This window comes from Fusarium poae, chromosome 4 (assembly GCF_019609905.1).
Source record: "Fusarium poae strain DAOMC 252244 chromosome 4, whole genome shotgun sequence".
Taxonomy (NCBI): domain Eukaryota; kingdom Fungi; phylum Ascomycota; class Sordariomycetes; order Hypocreales; family Nectriaceae; genus Fusarium; species Fusarium poae.
The window spans coordinates 2,224,497-2,238,268 of NC_058402.1; the positions used below are offsets into that span (position 1 = coordinate 2,224,497).

A 13,772-nucleotide genomic window follows, 5' to 3' on the forward strand; every position below is an offset into this window, starting at 1 on the left:
CATATCCTGAACCGCTGGAAATAACATGCCATAACAAGTCTATAAACCGAGTTCTTCCTAGCTCCAGCAGCTCAATCAAGATACCAACCCCCTGCTCCGCGCCAACACCTCCAACAGGCCAACGCCAAGATTCCATGCTTGTCCTGTCTTCTGAAGCAACAGAAGATGAGGACTGGCGATAAGGGAAATATAGGAAACAGTGAGTCGAGACAAGTAGTGCAGAATCGTGGCAATAGGACAGATGCATAGGAAGTCACATAGCAGGGCGACGCCTTCTAGATAGAAAGCAAATCTGAATGCCCCGGCCAAATGCTACATTCCAGGGTTACCAGGGCGCATACTTGCGTAAAACACAAGTACATGGTTGGTATGCCAGTCATCTTGGCCACACACTGGCAGCTCAACTCATGGCTTCCCTGCATTTAGCACGACACTCAATGCTGTCCTTGCTTGACATGATTATAAAATTCTGATCAAAATCGTGTTACCTTGCATCCACACTTCAGCGACGATGAGCAGGCGCAGAGGTAGTGGCGGCCAAAAGGTCCGCATTGAAGTTCCATTCGCCTAAGCGCACATAAGAAAATTAGCAAAATATGGAAAGGAAAGAATAGAGGTGTATGGAGGGATTCAAGGGGGGAACAATACCATTTGCCAGATTCTCGGCCGTATCCTCAAGGAGGATAACACGACGCTTGTTGCAGTATGACGTTTTGTCCATAATATCAACTTTGAGTTTGGGGTCGGATAATTCTGTAATGGGCTTCTCAAACATTTCAGACAAGTTCTCCACGGCCATCTCCAGGTCCTTTTGGTTATCCTCGAAAATCTCTGTCAGGTTGTTTCTGGCAAGATAGAAGGCAAAGGCATATGTCCACTTAAGGGTTTGCCGGCAGGTTTGAAGAGCCTGAGATGCCGAGTTAAGGTATTGGACTTCAATCCAGGACATGCCTGAAGCACTCTGAAGCTGGACCATCTTCTTTTCGGTTTTCTGGGCGATATCCTTGTCGAGTTTGGCCGATTGTTCGTGGTTGGCGTAGCGGTTGTAATAGTGTAGATAGCGCTCAAGGGACGTTCTAGATTTTGCCTGGGCATCGCGAGCCTCTGAGCCGCTCTTCTCCTCGTATCTGTTACAATTGTACCAGCTGGTTCCATGCTCTGACCAGAGGCCCATGCACATCCAGCAGAATTCGTACTTGCACTTTCGGCATGTCATATGGTTGCAGCCTCCGTTTTTCTCAATGGTCGAGTTACACTTTGGACATTCCTTGGTGTTGGCCGAGATCCAGTTGGCAGTTTCTGAGTCGTCGGCACACTTTTTCAGCCATTTCTTGACCAAGTCACAAGGGGCCGGTTGGTGATCTGGGTTCGGGCAGCCAAAACAGAATCTGTAACCGCATCGACACTCGACAGTGGGAACAATTTTACCCAAATCCTTCTTCTTTACGCCACATTCTAGGGCATTGGGGCAGTCTGGGGCAGGACACCACTTAAAGTTGTCCTTGTCTTCGACATATGTTCTGTTGAGAAGCTCTTGGTATCGGCCCGCTAGCACTGGAGTAACAAGAACATCGAGCGATGCCGAGTCGAGAATGCGACCACATCCGTCAGAGGGACACTGAATCCTAGCAGCCTCGCCTTCCTCGCGGATCTTCTGTGTCAAGTAGTGGCGATAGCAGTCCACGCAGTAGCGATGGCCACATTTCATGGCAAATGACTCGAGGCCCTCATCATCCTCACAGCATATGTCACATGCGAAACCAGGGATGACTTCCAGCTTTGGTGAGCTGGACGTGGTGCTGCTTAATCCAGCAGCTTCCATAACCTTTTCTGGTCTGTCCATATAGTCTTCTAATAAACGTTCCTTGTTCCATCGGAAGTGGCGGAGCAGAATGGCAGCATCCTCCTTCTGCATGTTTAGGATCATGTTGACTTCGGCAATCATGTCATCCTGTTGGCTCTGGATATCGCTTGGTTCGTAAACTTTGTATGACACCACGTGGGCAGCTCTCTTCTTCTTCTCGACGTCTTTAGCGAGGCCAAAATCGGGATCAGGCTCGTCAAACTCTTCGTCGTCAAAGTCTATGAGATCATTGTCGTTAGTAACTGTCATGATGGGACATGAGGGGCTGTCTGGGGTATGAAAAGTCGTACCATCTCCTGCTGAAATCTCGTCGCCGCTGTCGTCTTGCATGATCTCGTCGTCGGTCGAGAGAGCCGACATGTATTCTTCGTCAGAATCCATGGGGTTGCTAACAGTGGTTATTGGAGTTGGAGGTAACGCGTGTTTGTCTGAGAGGGCAGCTGAGGCGATGACTCTCTTGTTGGGTGCTTCGTCTCTGTTGGCAGAGGTAATCGTCGCCTCAGCAGCCTTTCGCTTCCTCGTGGTGGGGGGAATCGTGGCGGTTGAAGGGAGATATTGAAGGGAAGGAAGTATGTCTGAGGATAAGGAGCAGAAATCGAAGGTGGCGTTGGCGTTTGATGGCGGGTGACTAACAGCAGCAGGTGGTAGGTGGTAGGAGACAGTACGTAGCCTAGGTCCAGTGAAAGTGCTGCTGTACTGTGAGAGCGTTGGTGCAGTACTTTGGGTCTGGTATGCAATGAGTTGAAACGGAGGGTCGAGTCAGAGAGTCAAGTGAGGCCAAGAGGGGTGCCTATGACGGAGCCGGGGTCGTTAAATCGGGGATAGGCAGGGAAACGCTAGTTAGTTGATCTGGTTTGACTCTCGTGTCTTGAGGTCGGGTACTGTATGATGTACTGATCATGTACGGTTTATTTATTGCTGGTAGCAACAAAGCGTAAATGGGGGGCGAGTTTGTTTCGGATTTAGAAGAAAAGTCTGAAAGCAAGTTTAGTGTAAACAAGTTCAGGATCATTATACGATCAAAAGTTACCTCAGTCATCAGTTATTAACCGGACTGTCCGACCGGGCATCAACCTTAGGTAGCGCGGGTAGACGGGACGGTACGGTGGGGGAGATGGATTAGAAGGTGCGATTACGCCGTACAAGGCAGCAGAGTCGCGATTGATGATTAATGTGGGTAACTAGGCGACAACCAGACCCAGGCTCCAGCTGAAAGGCAACTGCAACAGTGCTTATGTTAGGCAGGTTTATTAGGCCGACAGATGCTGAGACATGAGCCCGTTGTTGGACTAACAGGTGACGGAAGCAAAACAAATGGAGGAAGGCGTGGTTGCCAGGTGGGGTCGGGTCTCTGTGGCTTTGGATTCCATTGTGGCGCTGTGTCTCGGTCATCATTGTGGTGAGTGAATCTGTAGTTACAGAGTAATGCCGGAATAATCACAAGTCTTTCTCTTGTTTCCATAGCATCATATAGATACACAAGTTTATTCAATCAAATACGCTCTCTCAAGTTGTTGTTAGCTGTACATGTGCGAGATGGGCCGACTGTATCCAAGACAGCTGTGGCTTAACCAATGTATCATGACTGTTCCCGTAATTTCAACTCAAGAGGAAGATAATTGTCTAGCAGTATTGGTAACATCAATCGCACTAAAGAAAAGCGGCTTTATACTATCATCATGAATGTGATTATATATAGGTAGGAATCTAGCACCAGGGTGATTCTTTCACGTTATCACACGGATTACTACCCTAGACCGATATCGAATTCCTAGGCTCTCAGGACGTTATAACGTTAAAATCTCTGCCGATCCCTTCCAAGCTGATCTGGAAATAGTCTCAGGTCTTTGCTTAACTACAAGACTAAACAATACATCTACTTGATGAGAGCAGCAAACACCAACGAAAATCTGACTATTGTCGATACATGGGTGGCAGAGCAGCTGCTTTTAATATCCTACTCTTCAACCAATCTGACGGAATAGGCGCCTGTTTCATGTTTGAATCTATTTTGGTTGCTGTAACAAAACATCAATATTTCTCAAAAATATTCACCACCAATAGACACACTTGTTTAGTATAAATCACTGAGCGCGCGGCATAGGAAACAACAGCAACGATGCGACGGCATCGCTAGCTCCCACAATCTGTATGATCTCTATGTTTGGTGTTGCGCTGGGTGGACCAGGTTTGGGTTCACCAGGTCTGGGTTCATCCAGAAGTAAGTATTCAACCCACTCTTCGAAGCCATGTCCCCTAGAAACGTCCGCAAAGCGGATTCACGATGTTTCCGTGAGCTAGTAGTCCAGCAACCAATATCGATGGCGCCTATTCTAGGAGGACTTGTGAGCCAATGGTGTGTTCCCCGTACTATGTTTGTCTGAACATTGGGTGGCCTAGTGGCCGTTTAGTAGTTAGGCCAACCCATTCAACAAGAAAGAGATGGTAGCTGCAACAAGTATGCCTCGCATTGACGCGCGCTTCTTGCAGCAGAGCTTCCGTCCATATACCATATCGATGTCTCGCGTATCGCCAGGACAGGCCGCGAGATAGAAGCCAACTTTGATAGGAATATTCGTAAACGCTGGAGTTTTGTAAGTTAATCCATGCATGGTTGGAAGTTATAGTAGTTATCTTGCGCGCGCGTCGTGCTGCAAAACATGGTGTACAAACTGCAAGAGCAGGTATTAGGTTTCGAACGGACCAATCTCCCCCGATGCTGTATCGCAAGTCGTTAACGAGTTGCCGTTGATTGGTGGCGATTTATTGGACTGTGAAGCTCCATGGCCGGTCTATTCAATTCGTATCTCAATTTAGCATTTTAGTATCGCAGTTGACGGTTTCAAATGTGGCCTCTGATTGGAGTTGGTCTTCCACTTCCATAGGTACCTAGGTACCTAGGTAAGTACTAGGTAAGGTAGGTAACTTGTCCAATGCCAGTAACGGCAGGCGCATTTTCCAGTTTTGAGCACTCAGATTCTGATCGAGATCAAGGATGGAGGCAGTTGCGACCTGAACCAATGATGGGTTGCCATCTCAACAATGAGACGCATTTTCCCCTCCCCTCAACTCCATCTAATTGATTATGATCACACTGGCAAGAGAAGAAGAGCAAGCACCATCCTGACAAGAACTGGAAAAGCAAACTGCAAAGCATTGACCGTTACTCGTCAGCTTCAAACTTTCCTCATCGCTGTCATAATCGTGGAATTGGCCATGGATGAGATCCTATTCGCTCGGTACTTTGACTCGCCGTGAGCCAAACCACTGCTCAGTTTGCGTAAAGCCCGAGGAGCTGCGCAAATGCCTCCCCAGACCTTTTGGCCTCGGTCGAATCACATTCCTCACCATCCATCTGGGCCGGTGGAAGTCATCCCCGGCGCCAGCAACGGCTTCAGTGACCAAACAGGTCTCTGACAGGAGATTTCTGGGCCAGGATGACAGGCGACTAGGGGCTATCCGAGAATAAAAAAAGCAAGACTAGACCCTGGCTCCATCGAATCAAGTTGCCTCCCGCTCCCCTGCCTCTATGCTCGAGTAGGCGTAGCCCTTTGCCGCTGCTTTAAACGCGACTATCACCGCCCTAATTAGCCAATCCCAATCAACCTTTGGGTCCAAGCAACTTATGTACAGAACAGAGTACAGCGCCTCCCTCCTAAGCACCATCCATGGAATCCCAGTTGTTGAGCCGCTGAGTAACAAGTCCATTACCAACGCTTCAATATCCGTGTTGTTGAATTGCAAGAGATGCGAGTTCACGAGATCTCCATCACAATTTGCAACTAGCCGTTGGCTCGCAGCCATTCTGTCAGGACACCACCAGTTGGTCATGTCTGTTATCCAGTTAGTTCCTAGAGCCTGACACAAGCCAACCTGATTTGTCGCTGTCACCAGCAGAGCGCGCCATCCACCCGCCGATTGGCAGTTTCCAGGTAGGAAAGAGACTGGCAGAGATAGAGTGACATGGCTAAGCATACTGCATCAACCGCCGTTGCCCACTCAGACGATCACGCAGTCACATCCTCGCATAGCTCTTGCAGACCGCACAATACAATATAGGCGACGAGAGAGACCGGATACACAGGACAACCCGCTTCATAATGTCCAAGAGAGCAAAGCAAAGTAGAGGAAAGTGAAGCACGATTATCATAACTCTGCGCCCCTCCCTGGCTTATTCGCGTCGCTTCTCTTGCGTTGCCGCCTTTTCTCAGCTTGTTCTACATCTCCGTACGCGCCTGTAGCTGCTGTGTTGCCGTCAAGGTCGCTGCTCTTATTGCCTGTCGTGTGCTGCTCTTTCTCAAGTTGCTGCTGCTTTGGTGATTGTTCCGTCCGGCCCCGTCTAGTTGTTTCCCGTATATCCACACATCTAGCTAGGGTCGTTTTCCTCAACACACACCTCTCAAGTTTACCCCTTCACCCTTGCAATCCGTCATAGCGCCACATTGTTCCAACTGCTTCACACCCCCTTCCTTTCTTCAAGCGCCCACCTCTTCCAATTTCATCCTCCGGCGCCAAACACTTGACGCAGTCCTTTCCTTATAATCATCTGCGCTGCCCTCTCCAACTCCCTGACCTTCGTTTTTCTCCAGTCAGTCAGTCAGTCTGTTCGCTCGCTGCTTCCATCTGCCTGTACTCTTAATTCCCAGTGCTTGGGATTGGCTGCTGGTTCATATCTACATATTCAACCAAGCTCATACTTATTCAACTCGCCCATAATAAGCCTAAATTTCGATATCTACGGTCAACTCAAATTACCACCATGCCTCACACCAAGCCAAAGCTGGGAAAGCTTACTACTCCCGTCACAGCTACCTTTCCCTCTGAGATTACTTCGGCAACTCCTATCTCAGCAGTTTCGTTCAACTTCAAGCCTGATCCGGATTTTCTCAAGACCCCCATCAGCCCACCAATGGCCTATACAGATTTCCTCACCAAAGCCATGGCTCTCAACTCTCCTGCTACGAGCTCTGGTTTAACGACCCCAGACTCTCTACCGGATTCGGCGACCAGTGAGGAAACAAGCACCTCCCTGAAGCGCGAAGCCTCTCCCCCTTCGTCATCGGCTTCAAGTATCACGTCCAAGGCATCAGGCCGACCGAGTCCTCCAGCAACGGCCCCCATGGCGCCTCCCAGTCCCTTCACATGCACTGCGCCCATGTCTGCACCTCCCACAGGCGCTGCATGCTTCCCCAGCCTGAAGGTGCCACCAAGTCCCAGTGTGTCGAATATCGACTCTCCAATGAGTGCAAGCACTGTCCGATCACCGTTCAGCGCCAGACCAGTCCATTCGTCAGTCTTTGACTGGGATGCGGCTCTCAAGGCCCGTCTACTAGAAAAGAAGCAGAAGTCTTCACGGACCAGCGTACGGCACATCCGAGAGGTGGTGACGAGAACAGTCACATACACTCCTAGAATGGCACCTGCACCAAAGGGCAAAAGACGCAAGGTTGAGTAGACCTACTGAGCCAACATTCATTTTGCCTCTACTCATGATCTGAACACTCATATCAATCACATATTCAACCGACCCACAACTATTAACGATCCTTCGAATACATAACGACTTTTTCTTTTGTTTAGACATGCATGGAAATTAAGAATATACCGAAAAACGACGAGGGAGCGGAACACACACAAGGCAAATCTTGGAGCAGGCCTTCGACACTTGGCGGCGAGAACTGTCGCCCTTACCATTCAGTCATTCTCTTGTTGACACTTATTTGATACGCCTTGAAAGGAGTTGAACTGGAAATGAAAGGATACGGAGCTACTTGGGTGGTATAACTGGAGGAGTTTGATGGCGTTTTAACAGTTTTATTATCAGTTTGGAGTTGCTGTTCCCTGGGGGCGTAGCATCGACCAAGAAGCACGATACCAACACATGTGGAAGGGGCTGGGAGCGGAGAGGGGATGGAGATCAGCGACTAGGAAGTCGACAGTCAGAGCTACTCGACAATACAGAACCCCCCAGCAGGGGTTGTGTGAAAGGGAGGGAGAATTAGGGAACGCTCTGAGCGTTGTGGACCCGTGTACCGGGCACAGAATCATCACCTCGTGGTAGCGCTTTTAGTCAAGAATTCACAAAGCCATGGGCTGTTTAACATCAGTTCTATCGCGTGCTATGATTTGTGTTCTATTGGTGTTAGAATGAGACTGACTGGTTGGTACGTATACATAAACAAGTGAATTAAGCAACTCCTCCGATTGTCAACGGCCTGGTCATGAACCTTGAATCTCTTTGAAATAATTGTTTTGTTTATTTCTGGCATTAAAACGTTTATTTGTTTGTTTATATGGATCGGTGAAGGTCGAACAGGCCGCATGGCGGGTATACCCTCGATGTCTATCTGGGCCGCATAGACGGCCGTTTCGCAGGCCGCCAACTCGAAGCTTCTCTTGTAGAATCCTGCCCCGCACTTGCCTGCCTTATTATCGCCTTTTACTCTAGTCCTAGGAATAAACCCTTGTTCCTTGTAAAGTGGTTTTTACGTGGGGGGATGAAGTAGTAGGCAGTCAGGCAGGCACCAACTATAACTAATAAGAGACCATCTTGACAAGCCCGCCGAGGAGATTTGTTTTGCCTAGGTTCATTAAAGCGAGTAGTATAAGATGAGAGACGCGAGGGAGAACAGCGTTTGTTTGTTTTTGTTTTCGTGGTCGCGGTCTTTTGTTGTGATGGGCTGCAGAGACGTGAATCGAATTCTCCACTGGGCCGGTTTTGAGGTCGCAGGCGCGGGACGTATGCAGCCCAGCACAAATAGAGACAAGGCAGAAAAAGGACAAATACAATTGCTCGTGACATGTTGTAGTCCTCCCCCACTGTTGTGCGTCTCAAGCCTCCATAGTTCTGTCTTTCATCACAGTTTCGGTATTGCTTGCCTTGCTGTACATAATTGCAGCGAGAAACTAAAACCAGGCTTTGATTTTGAAGAATGGATGCCGGCACCCCCCTTGTTGGGTCCGGGGGCCTAATATTTCATCACCCCTAGAACCACTAGAAAGACTTAGACTTAAAAGCGGCGTGAGTGCTCTCAATCCTCTAGCGACCCAGCACCCTGGTCCAAGCGGGACCTGGGAGCCCCATGAACCAGGCTTGTAAGCGCCGAGCCATGGGGAATCAAGTGTGCTATTGGACGGGGCGGGCGAGCCCATCACCCACCATCAAGCGTTGGTTGATATGATTGGATTCATGCTAAGCGCCCAGGACAGTGGGTCGACGATTGAGATTTGTGTTGGTGAGAACTTGGGCTTTTCTTTGAGTTGAAGGGAACTGGGAGACATGGCGGCGTGCAGAAGCGTCTCTCGTCTGGTCTTCAGGTGCGTCTCCCTTTTCTGTCTCGCTCTCGTTTCTACTCTTGTCGATGCGTTTGGCGCATACTACCCAGCTACTGCGAGGGATACAGCGCGCTAGCTGTGCATAGTAGACTAGTTCTCGATGTCTTGTCTTGCACATACTATACTGGAAACAACAAATCCACTTGTGACATGTGTGAAATTTCCGTACCCAAGAACACAAAATTGTCTTCTTCGCGCCTAACCTAGCCTTATCACCTTTCGTCATCCAGGTGACCAAGGATTTGGAACGCTATAATCACTGCCCATGGCACGAGTCCGAGTGGTGAAAAGCGTCCGAGCTACCCCGCGTACTCTTCCGTTCTTTCCAAGCCTGGTTCCTCGTGGCATCGTGTCCAGTTACCAGCCGAGTAGAGAGGTTATAGGCCATGGATCAGTAGCCCACATTGCCAGCAACCCGCCGAGAGCGCCAGTGACGAGATGCGCATGTGGTGATGTGACAACCCTGCGCATCACACCGTCTCGTTGCCGTCGTTCCATTGGCTACCATGCCGGCGACACACCTAATCGACGCCTCCCGCCTATCTGAAACCAGAAGATGATCCTCAGCTCTAAGTCTGAGATTAGAAACGAGTTTGAGACCGTTGTGACCAGGCTGCTGGGTGGAACAAGCCCCCCTGATCGTGTTTCCAAGCTGCTTTGGCGATTGCTAATTTCGGCTCAAACACCAAAGCGCATCCAATAACAGCGTGGTTCGTGACTCTTCCTTGCTCATTTCCGTATATGGTGTTTCCAGAACTAGCAAATTGCCGTAGCTTGGCTAGGCTAGAAGCGCATTATAAGATTACAGGGCCGCGGGAGGTTCGAGATGCATACATCGGTTTGTTGGAAACCTTGGTGCCCTGTTCACGCTGTACGTGACTCGATATCACCGAGGATCCTTTGAGAGATTGAGCCTGAGTGCAAAGACCCTCATCATGAACTAATCCTCCCTCACTTCCTTTGCTACAGCGTTGCAAAGCGCGACCTTGACCCCTGCTCCTGTAAGAACATGGATCCAGAGACGTTGAGTATCACTGAGCCGATCGTTCGCGCTCTTGACTTCAGAGAACATAACCGCTCCTTTTGCCTTTCCAGGTTCCTTGGCCTGTTGTTCTGGTGTATCTGTGATACGCCACAAGATGAGATCCGGTATACCTCCACCCCGCTGTCTGTATTCTTGAGCCATCACCTTGCATACAGCCGCAAGAGCGCTGCCCTCGAAGCATTCAACAAGCTCCACGAGGTCATCAATCTCAAAATCCCAGTTCAAACCTACCACACTGGTCCTTTTCTCGTGTTCTCTATTCCATACCTCACGCAATAACCTTGTCGCCTCTCCGTTGGCAATTTCAACGAGTCTGTGGTTAATTTCTGATGCTCTGGACGGGTAAAAGGCATCAGTGTGTAGATCCAGTGGGCATGTTTGATAGGCAGTCTGGAAAACATTCGGGATGTAAATGAACAGTATATCGTAGAAGAGGTATGCAAATAGAGTCCGGATAATTCCACCCTCGGCGTGATACCCTTTCCATCCTTCCGATCGATAATGGCTGAGACACATCTCTTCGACGCTGCACTCTTCTTTTGTGGCCAGCTCATCAAACCAGATTGTCTTTGTTGACGCTTGCCGACCGGGCTTAGCGACAATGTCCCTCTTGATCTGTATTCCTTCGATTGTGTGCTCAGTGGGCTTTTCGAGGTTCACATGACCAAAGTCGTGCTGCAAGCGGCGCGGAATGCGCAGTTTCTTCTCAAGCTTGACCAAGCGTTTCTGCAGGTCGTAATGGAAAATGAGATGGCAGTCTGGATCTTGTAGGCCAGCCTCACAAGTGGCAACTGCTATCTTTTTCCAATGTTTCTTTTGTTGCTCAGGGTCTGTAAATTTAGGATTCGGGTCCAAAGTGGACATGTAATGCTCTTCCAGGAGAGCTTTTCGCTGATACCAGCCACCTCGCCTGGCCGGATGGAAAAGTCGCTGATCTAGAAGCTCAGTAAGAAGACTGTGTTCCCTGAGATGCTCCTTGAGCTTTCCGAATATCGGGGCTGCTTTGTGAACTATCCTTGTGTAAGAATGACCTGGTGTGAATCGTCTCAGGTATGTGCCTTCGCCCATCTCGTATACCGTGTGTTCCTTTTCCTGCTCTTCTTTGACTAACGTCTGCCATCGGGGATACACTCTATCAAAGATGTCGATCATCATTCTAAGTCCTTCCTGTCCAGGTGGACTACTAAACTCCAAGTTGTCGACTTCTGTTTCCATGCGAATGGCGGTTTCATATTCTAACAAGTGCAACCGTGACGAAAATATTGTTGACGTCCGACAGACAATGTACTCGGGGAAATGCCGCCGCGCAATTTTGGCGAGAATAATTGTCGTGAGAGACTTCTCTGTCCACTCGGTCGATCTGTAGAACACCAGGTGCACGCGCTCAAAAAGCTTGAAGACCAGTGGTGATAATCGAATACAAGGACCGAGAATACCAAGTATTTTGGTTAAGAAGTGCTGCTCCCTGTTCGAGTCTTCCCGTCGAAGTTTCGCCCTGGCTATTACTTTCACATCTTTGTTTTCATGGTCCTCGGAAGGCGAGTTGCGGCTGTTGTGTCTGCTGAGACCTACCGCCACTAAACCAGTCTGTTGCTTGCTCATTCGTAAAAGGGAACGGATAAGTTCTGACTTGTTGCGTCCTTGGATCTTGGCGTCCTTTGCCAGATCTTTCAGCTCGTCCAAACTAAGGAGCGATGCAGCCTCTTCGACTGAATTGATGTGTTCATTTGATGCATCTGCAAACATGAACGTCTCACCCAGTCTGGCCTCTTCAAGTTCAATGCCATGAACGGGACTTTGTGTTGGAGATATGGTGTTTTGTGGCAATACACGAGGTGATTGTAATGTGGCTATGGCTTCTTCGAGGTTTGAAATGTCGCTATGATAATCGAGACGATTATGACGATGCCACCATGCAGCTTTCCTGAGAAACAATCGAACATAGCTGGTTCAAGATGAGTGGGTAGGTTGTGACGCAGGTAGGAGAAAGACATACAGGTATTGAGCCTCGTACCCTAGATCCCTCCACTGTTTGAAGACATTATTTTCTTTTTCATCGAACAGATGAGATTCTTCATCTAAAACAGTATCGAGAGCGAGATTGAAAGCATCCACATATATGGAGCTCCGGCCTTTGATCCAAAGAGGCTTCGATTTTGCAGTCGCGCCGTCGTCGTTTTCCTCAGCCGTCGCTTGCGATGACTTCATCGCCTCATACTCTTCGATTGCCTCCTTGCCGTCAGCAGCGGGAGGTAATGCGCTTTCTATATCTGTAGGCCGGAGGTTTCCACCATCCAGATCATCGTCGTCGGCCGATTTCTTACCGATTTTTTTCTTTCTTGGCGATAACTCATTATGAGAATTGAGAGACTGATCGCTATCGGATTCCGATGACCCCTGTCGTTTGGCTCGCTTGGAGGGTCTCTCCTGGTTTGGTAGATCTACAGAGTCAGGTCGAATTTGACCACGGAGTTGACTTTGCGGCCTAGGGAGTCTTGTCACAAATGCATCCATGTTTTAAACTCAAACATGTCAAGATAAATGAAAATAAGATACAGCCAGGGTGTGACAATTGTCGTCAAAGCATATGCAGGCAAATATTCAAAACGGAGACGCGACAGACAAAGGGAGGCACTTTAGTCAACACGAAAGCACATGACCACGCATCCCGCTTGCTTTGCTTGTGCTCCAATGCCCGATAATCAACCGGCGCGATTCAACGAATACTATCCCGCTTTCTTTCCATACAGCTACACTCCTCAATCAATTCAATTACGATAAATAAGATATATCGTTACTGTTCAAAATGGCAGACGAAGCCCCCAAGAACGATTCGGCTGCGGACACGCCGCAAATCACAACATCGGCCAACGCTTCTACCAACGGACTCCCAGCGCAAACAGAAGCTCAAAAAGATGTTGTAATGTCTGATGCGCCTGCTGACCAGCCTGCAGTACGTCTTTACTTTTCCTCTATGGTCTCTCACCGGCTCTCCCCCTCAGGTCATGTCTAGGATCTCCCTTGAATGGCTAGAGGACCAACGCTATCCTCCACAAACCCAGGCATTCGTCTCCCATCTTTAAATAGCACCCTCGTTGACATCACATAGTCATCTCCCGCTCCAGCCGCTCATGCGCCGAGCCCAGCACCCGCCCGAACTGGAACTCCAGCACAAGGTTCCAGAGCTGCATCTGCTCATCCAGATGCTGGCCTTAACATACCCTCCGAAGCTCCCCCACATGGCGATTCGGCACGACGATATCTCAACACAAAGGTCACTGGAGTGCTGCTGGAGGGTATGAAGCAGTTGGCAAAAGACCAGTACGTCTCAACTACATTTATGCGCCGGCAATGGCAACTAATAGTGTCACAGACCAAACGACCCTCTTCGAGTACTGGGAGACTATCTTATCCAAAAGTCAAAGGAGCTGGAAGGAACTGGTTAGATCGCGAAACATCAAAATGGCATGTTGTTTGAAGCAAAGCAATTGGTAGCGACAGGCATAGATGGCGTTCAGGTTTAAGAAT

General features: G+C 49.1%; 4 protein-coding genes across 4 annotated transcripts; 2 read left to right on the top strand and 2 right to left on the bottom strand.

Moving 5' to 3' along the window:
- Window positions 1-502: 502 nt before the first annotated feature.
- On the bottom strand, window positions 503-4,476 carry FPOAC1_010804 (uncharacterized protein; the record flags this gene model as incomplete). Its single annotated transcript, XM_044855192.1, has 4 exons — window positions 503-567; window positions 649-2,082; window positions 2,155-2,590; window positions 4,375-4,476. The coding sequence occupies 4 exons, from the start codon at window positions 4,474-4,476 to the stop codon at window positions 503-505; spliced, it is 2,037 nt and encodes a 678-aa protein (XP_044702505.1).
- Window positions 4,477-6,623: 2,147 nt separating this feature from the next.
- FPOAC1_010805 (uncharacterized protein) lies at window positions 6,624-7,319 on the top strand (the record flags this gene model as incomplete). Its single annotated transcript, XM_044855193.1, has 1 exon — window positions 6,624-7,319. The coding sequence occupies one exon, from the start codon at window positions 6,624-6,626 to the stop codon at window positions 7,317-7,319; it is 696 nt and encodes a 231-aa protein (XP_044702506.1).
- Window positions 7,320-10,139: 2,820 nt separating this feature from the next.
- On the bottom strand, window positions 10,140-12,758 carry FPOAC1_010806 (uncharacterized protein; the record flags this gene model as incomplete). The annotated part of the gene is made up of 2 exons (XM_044855194.1): window positions 10,140-12,189; window positions 12,241-12,758. 2 exons carry the CDS (start codon window positions 12,756-12,758, stop codon window positions 10,140-10,142), a joined length of 2,568 nt encoding a protein of 855 aa, XP_044702507.1.
- A 292-nt stretch (window positions 12,759-13,050) lies between these two features.
- FPOAC1_010807 (uncharacterized protein) lies at window positions 13,051-13,690 on the top strand (the record flags this gene model as incomplete). The annotated part of the gene is made up of 3 exons (XM_044855195.1): window positions 13,051-13,197; window positions 13,354-13,565; window positions 13,618-13,690. 3 exons carry the CDS (start codon window positions 13,051-13,053, stop codon window positions 13,688-13,690), a joined length of 432 nt encoding a protein of 143 aa, XP_044702508.1.
- Window positions 13,691-13,772: the final 82 nt, after the last annotated feature.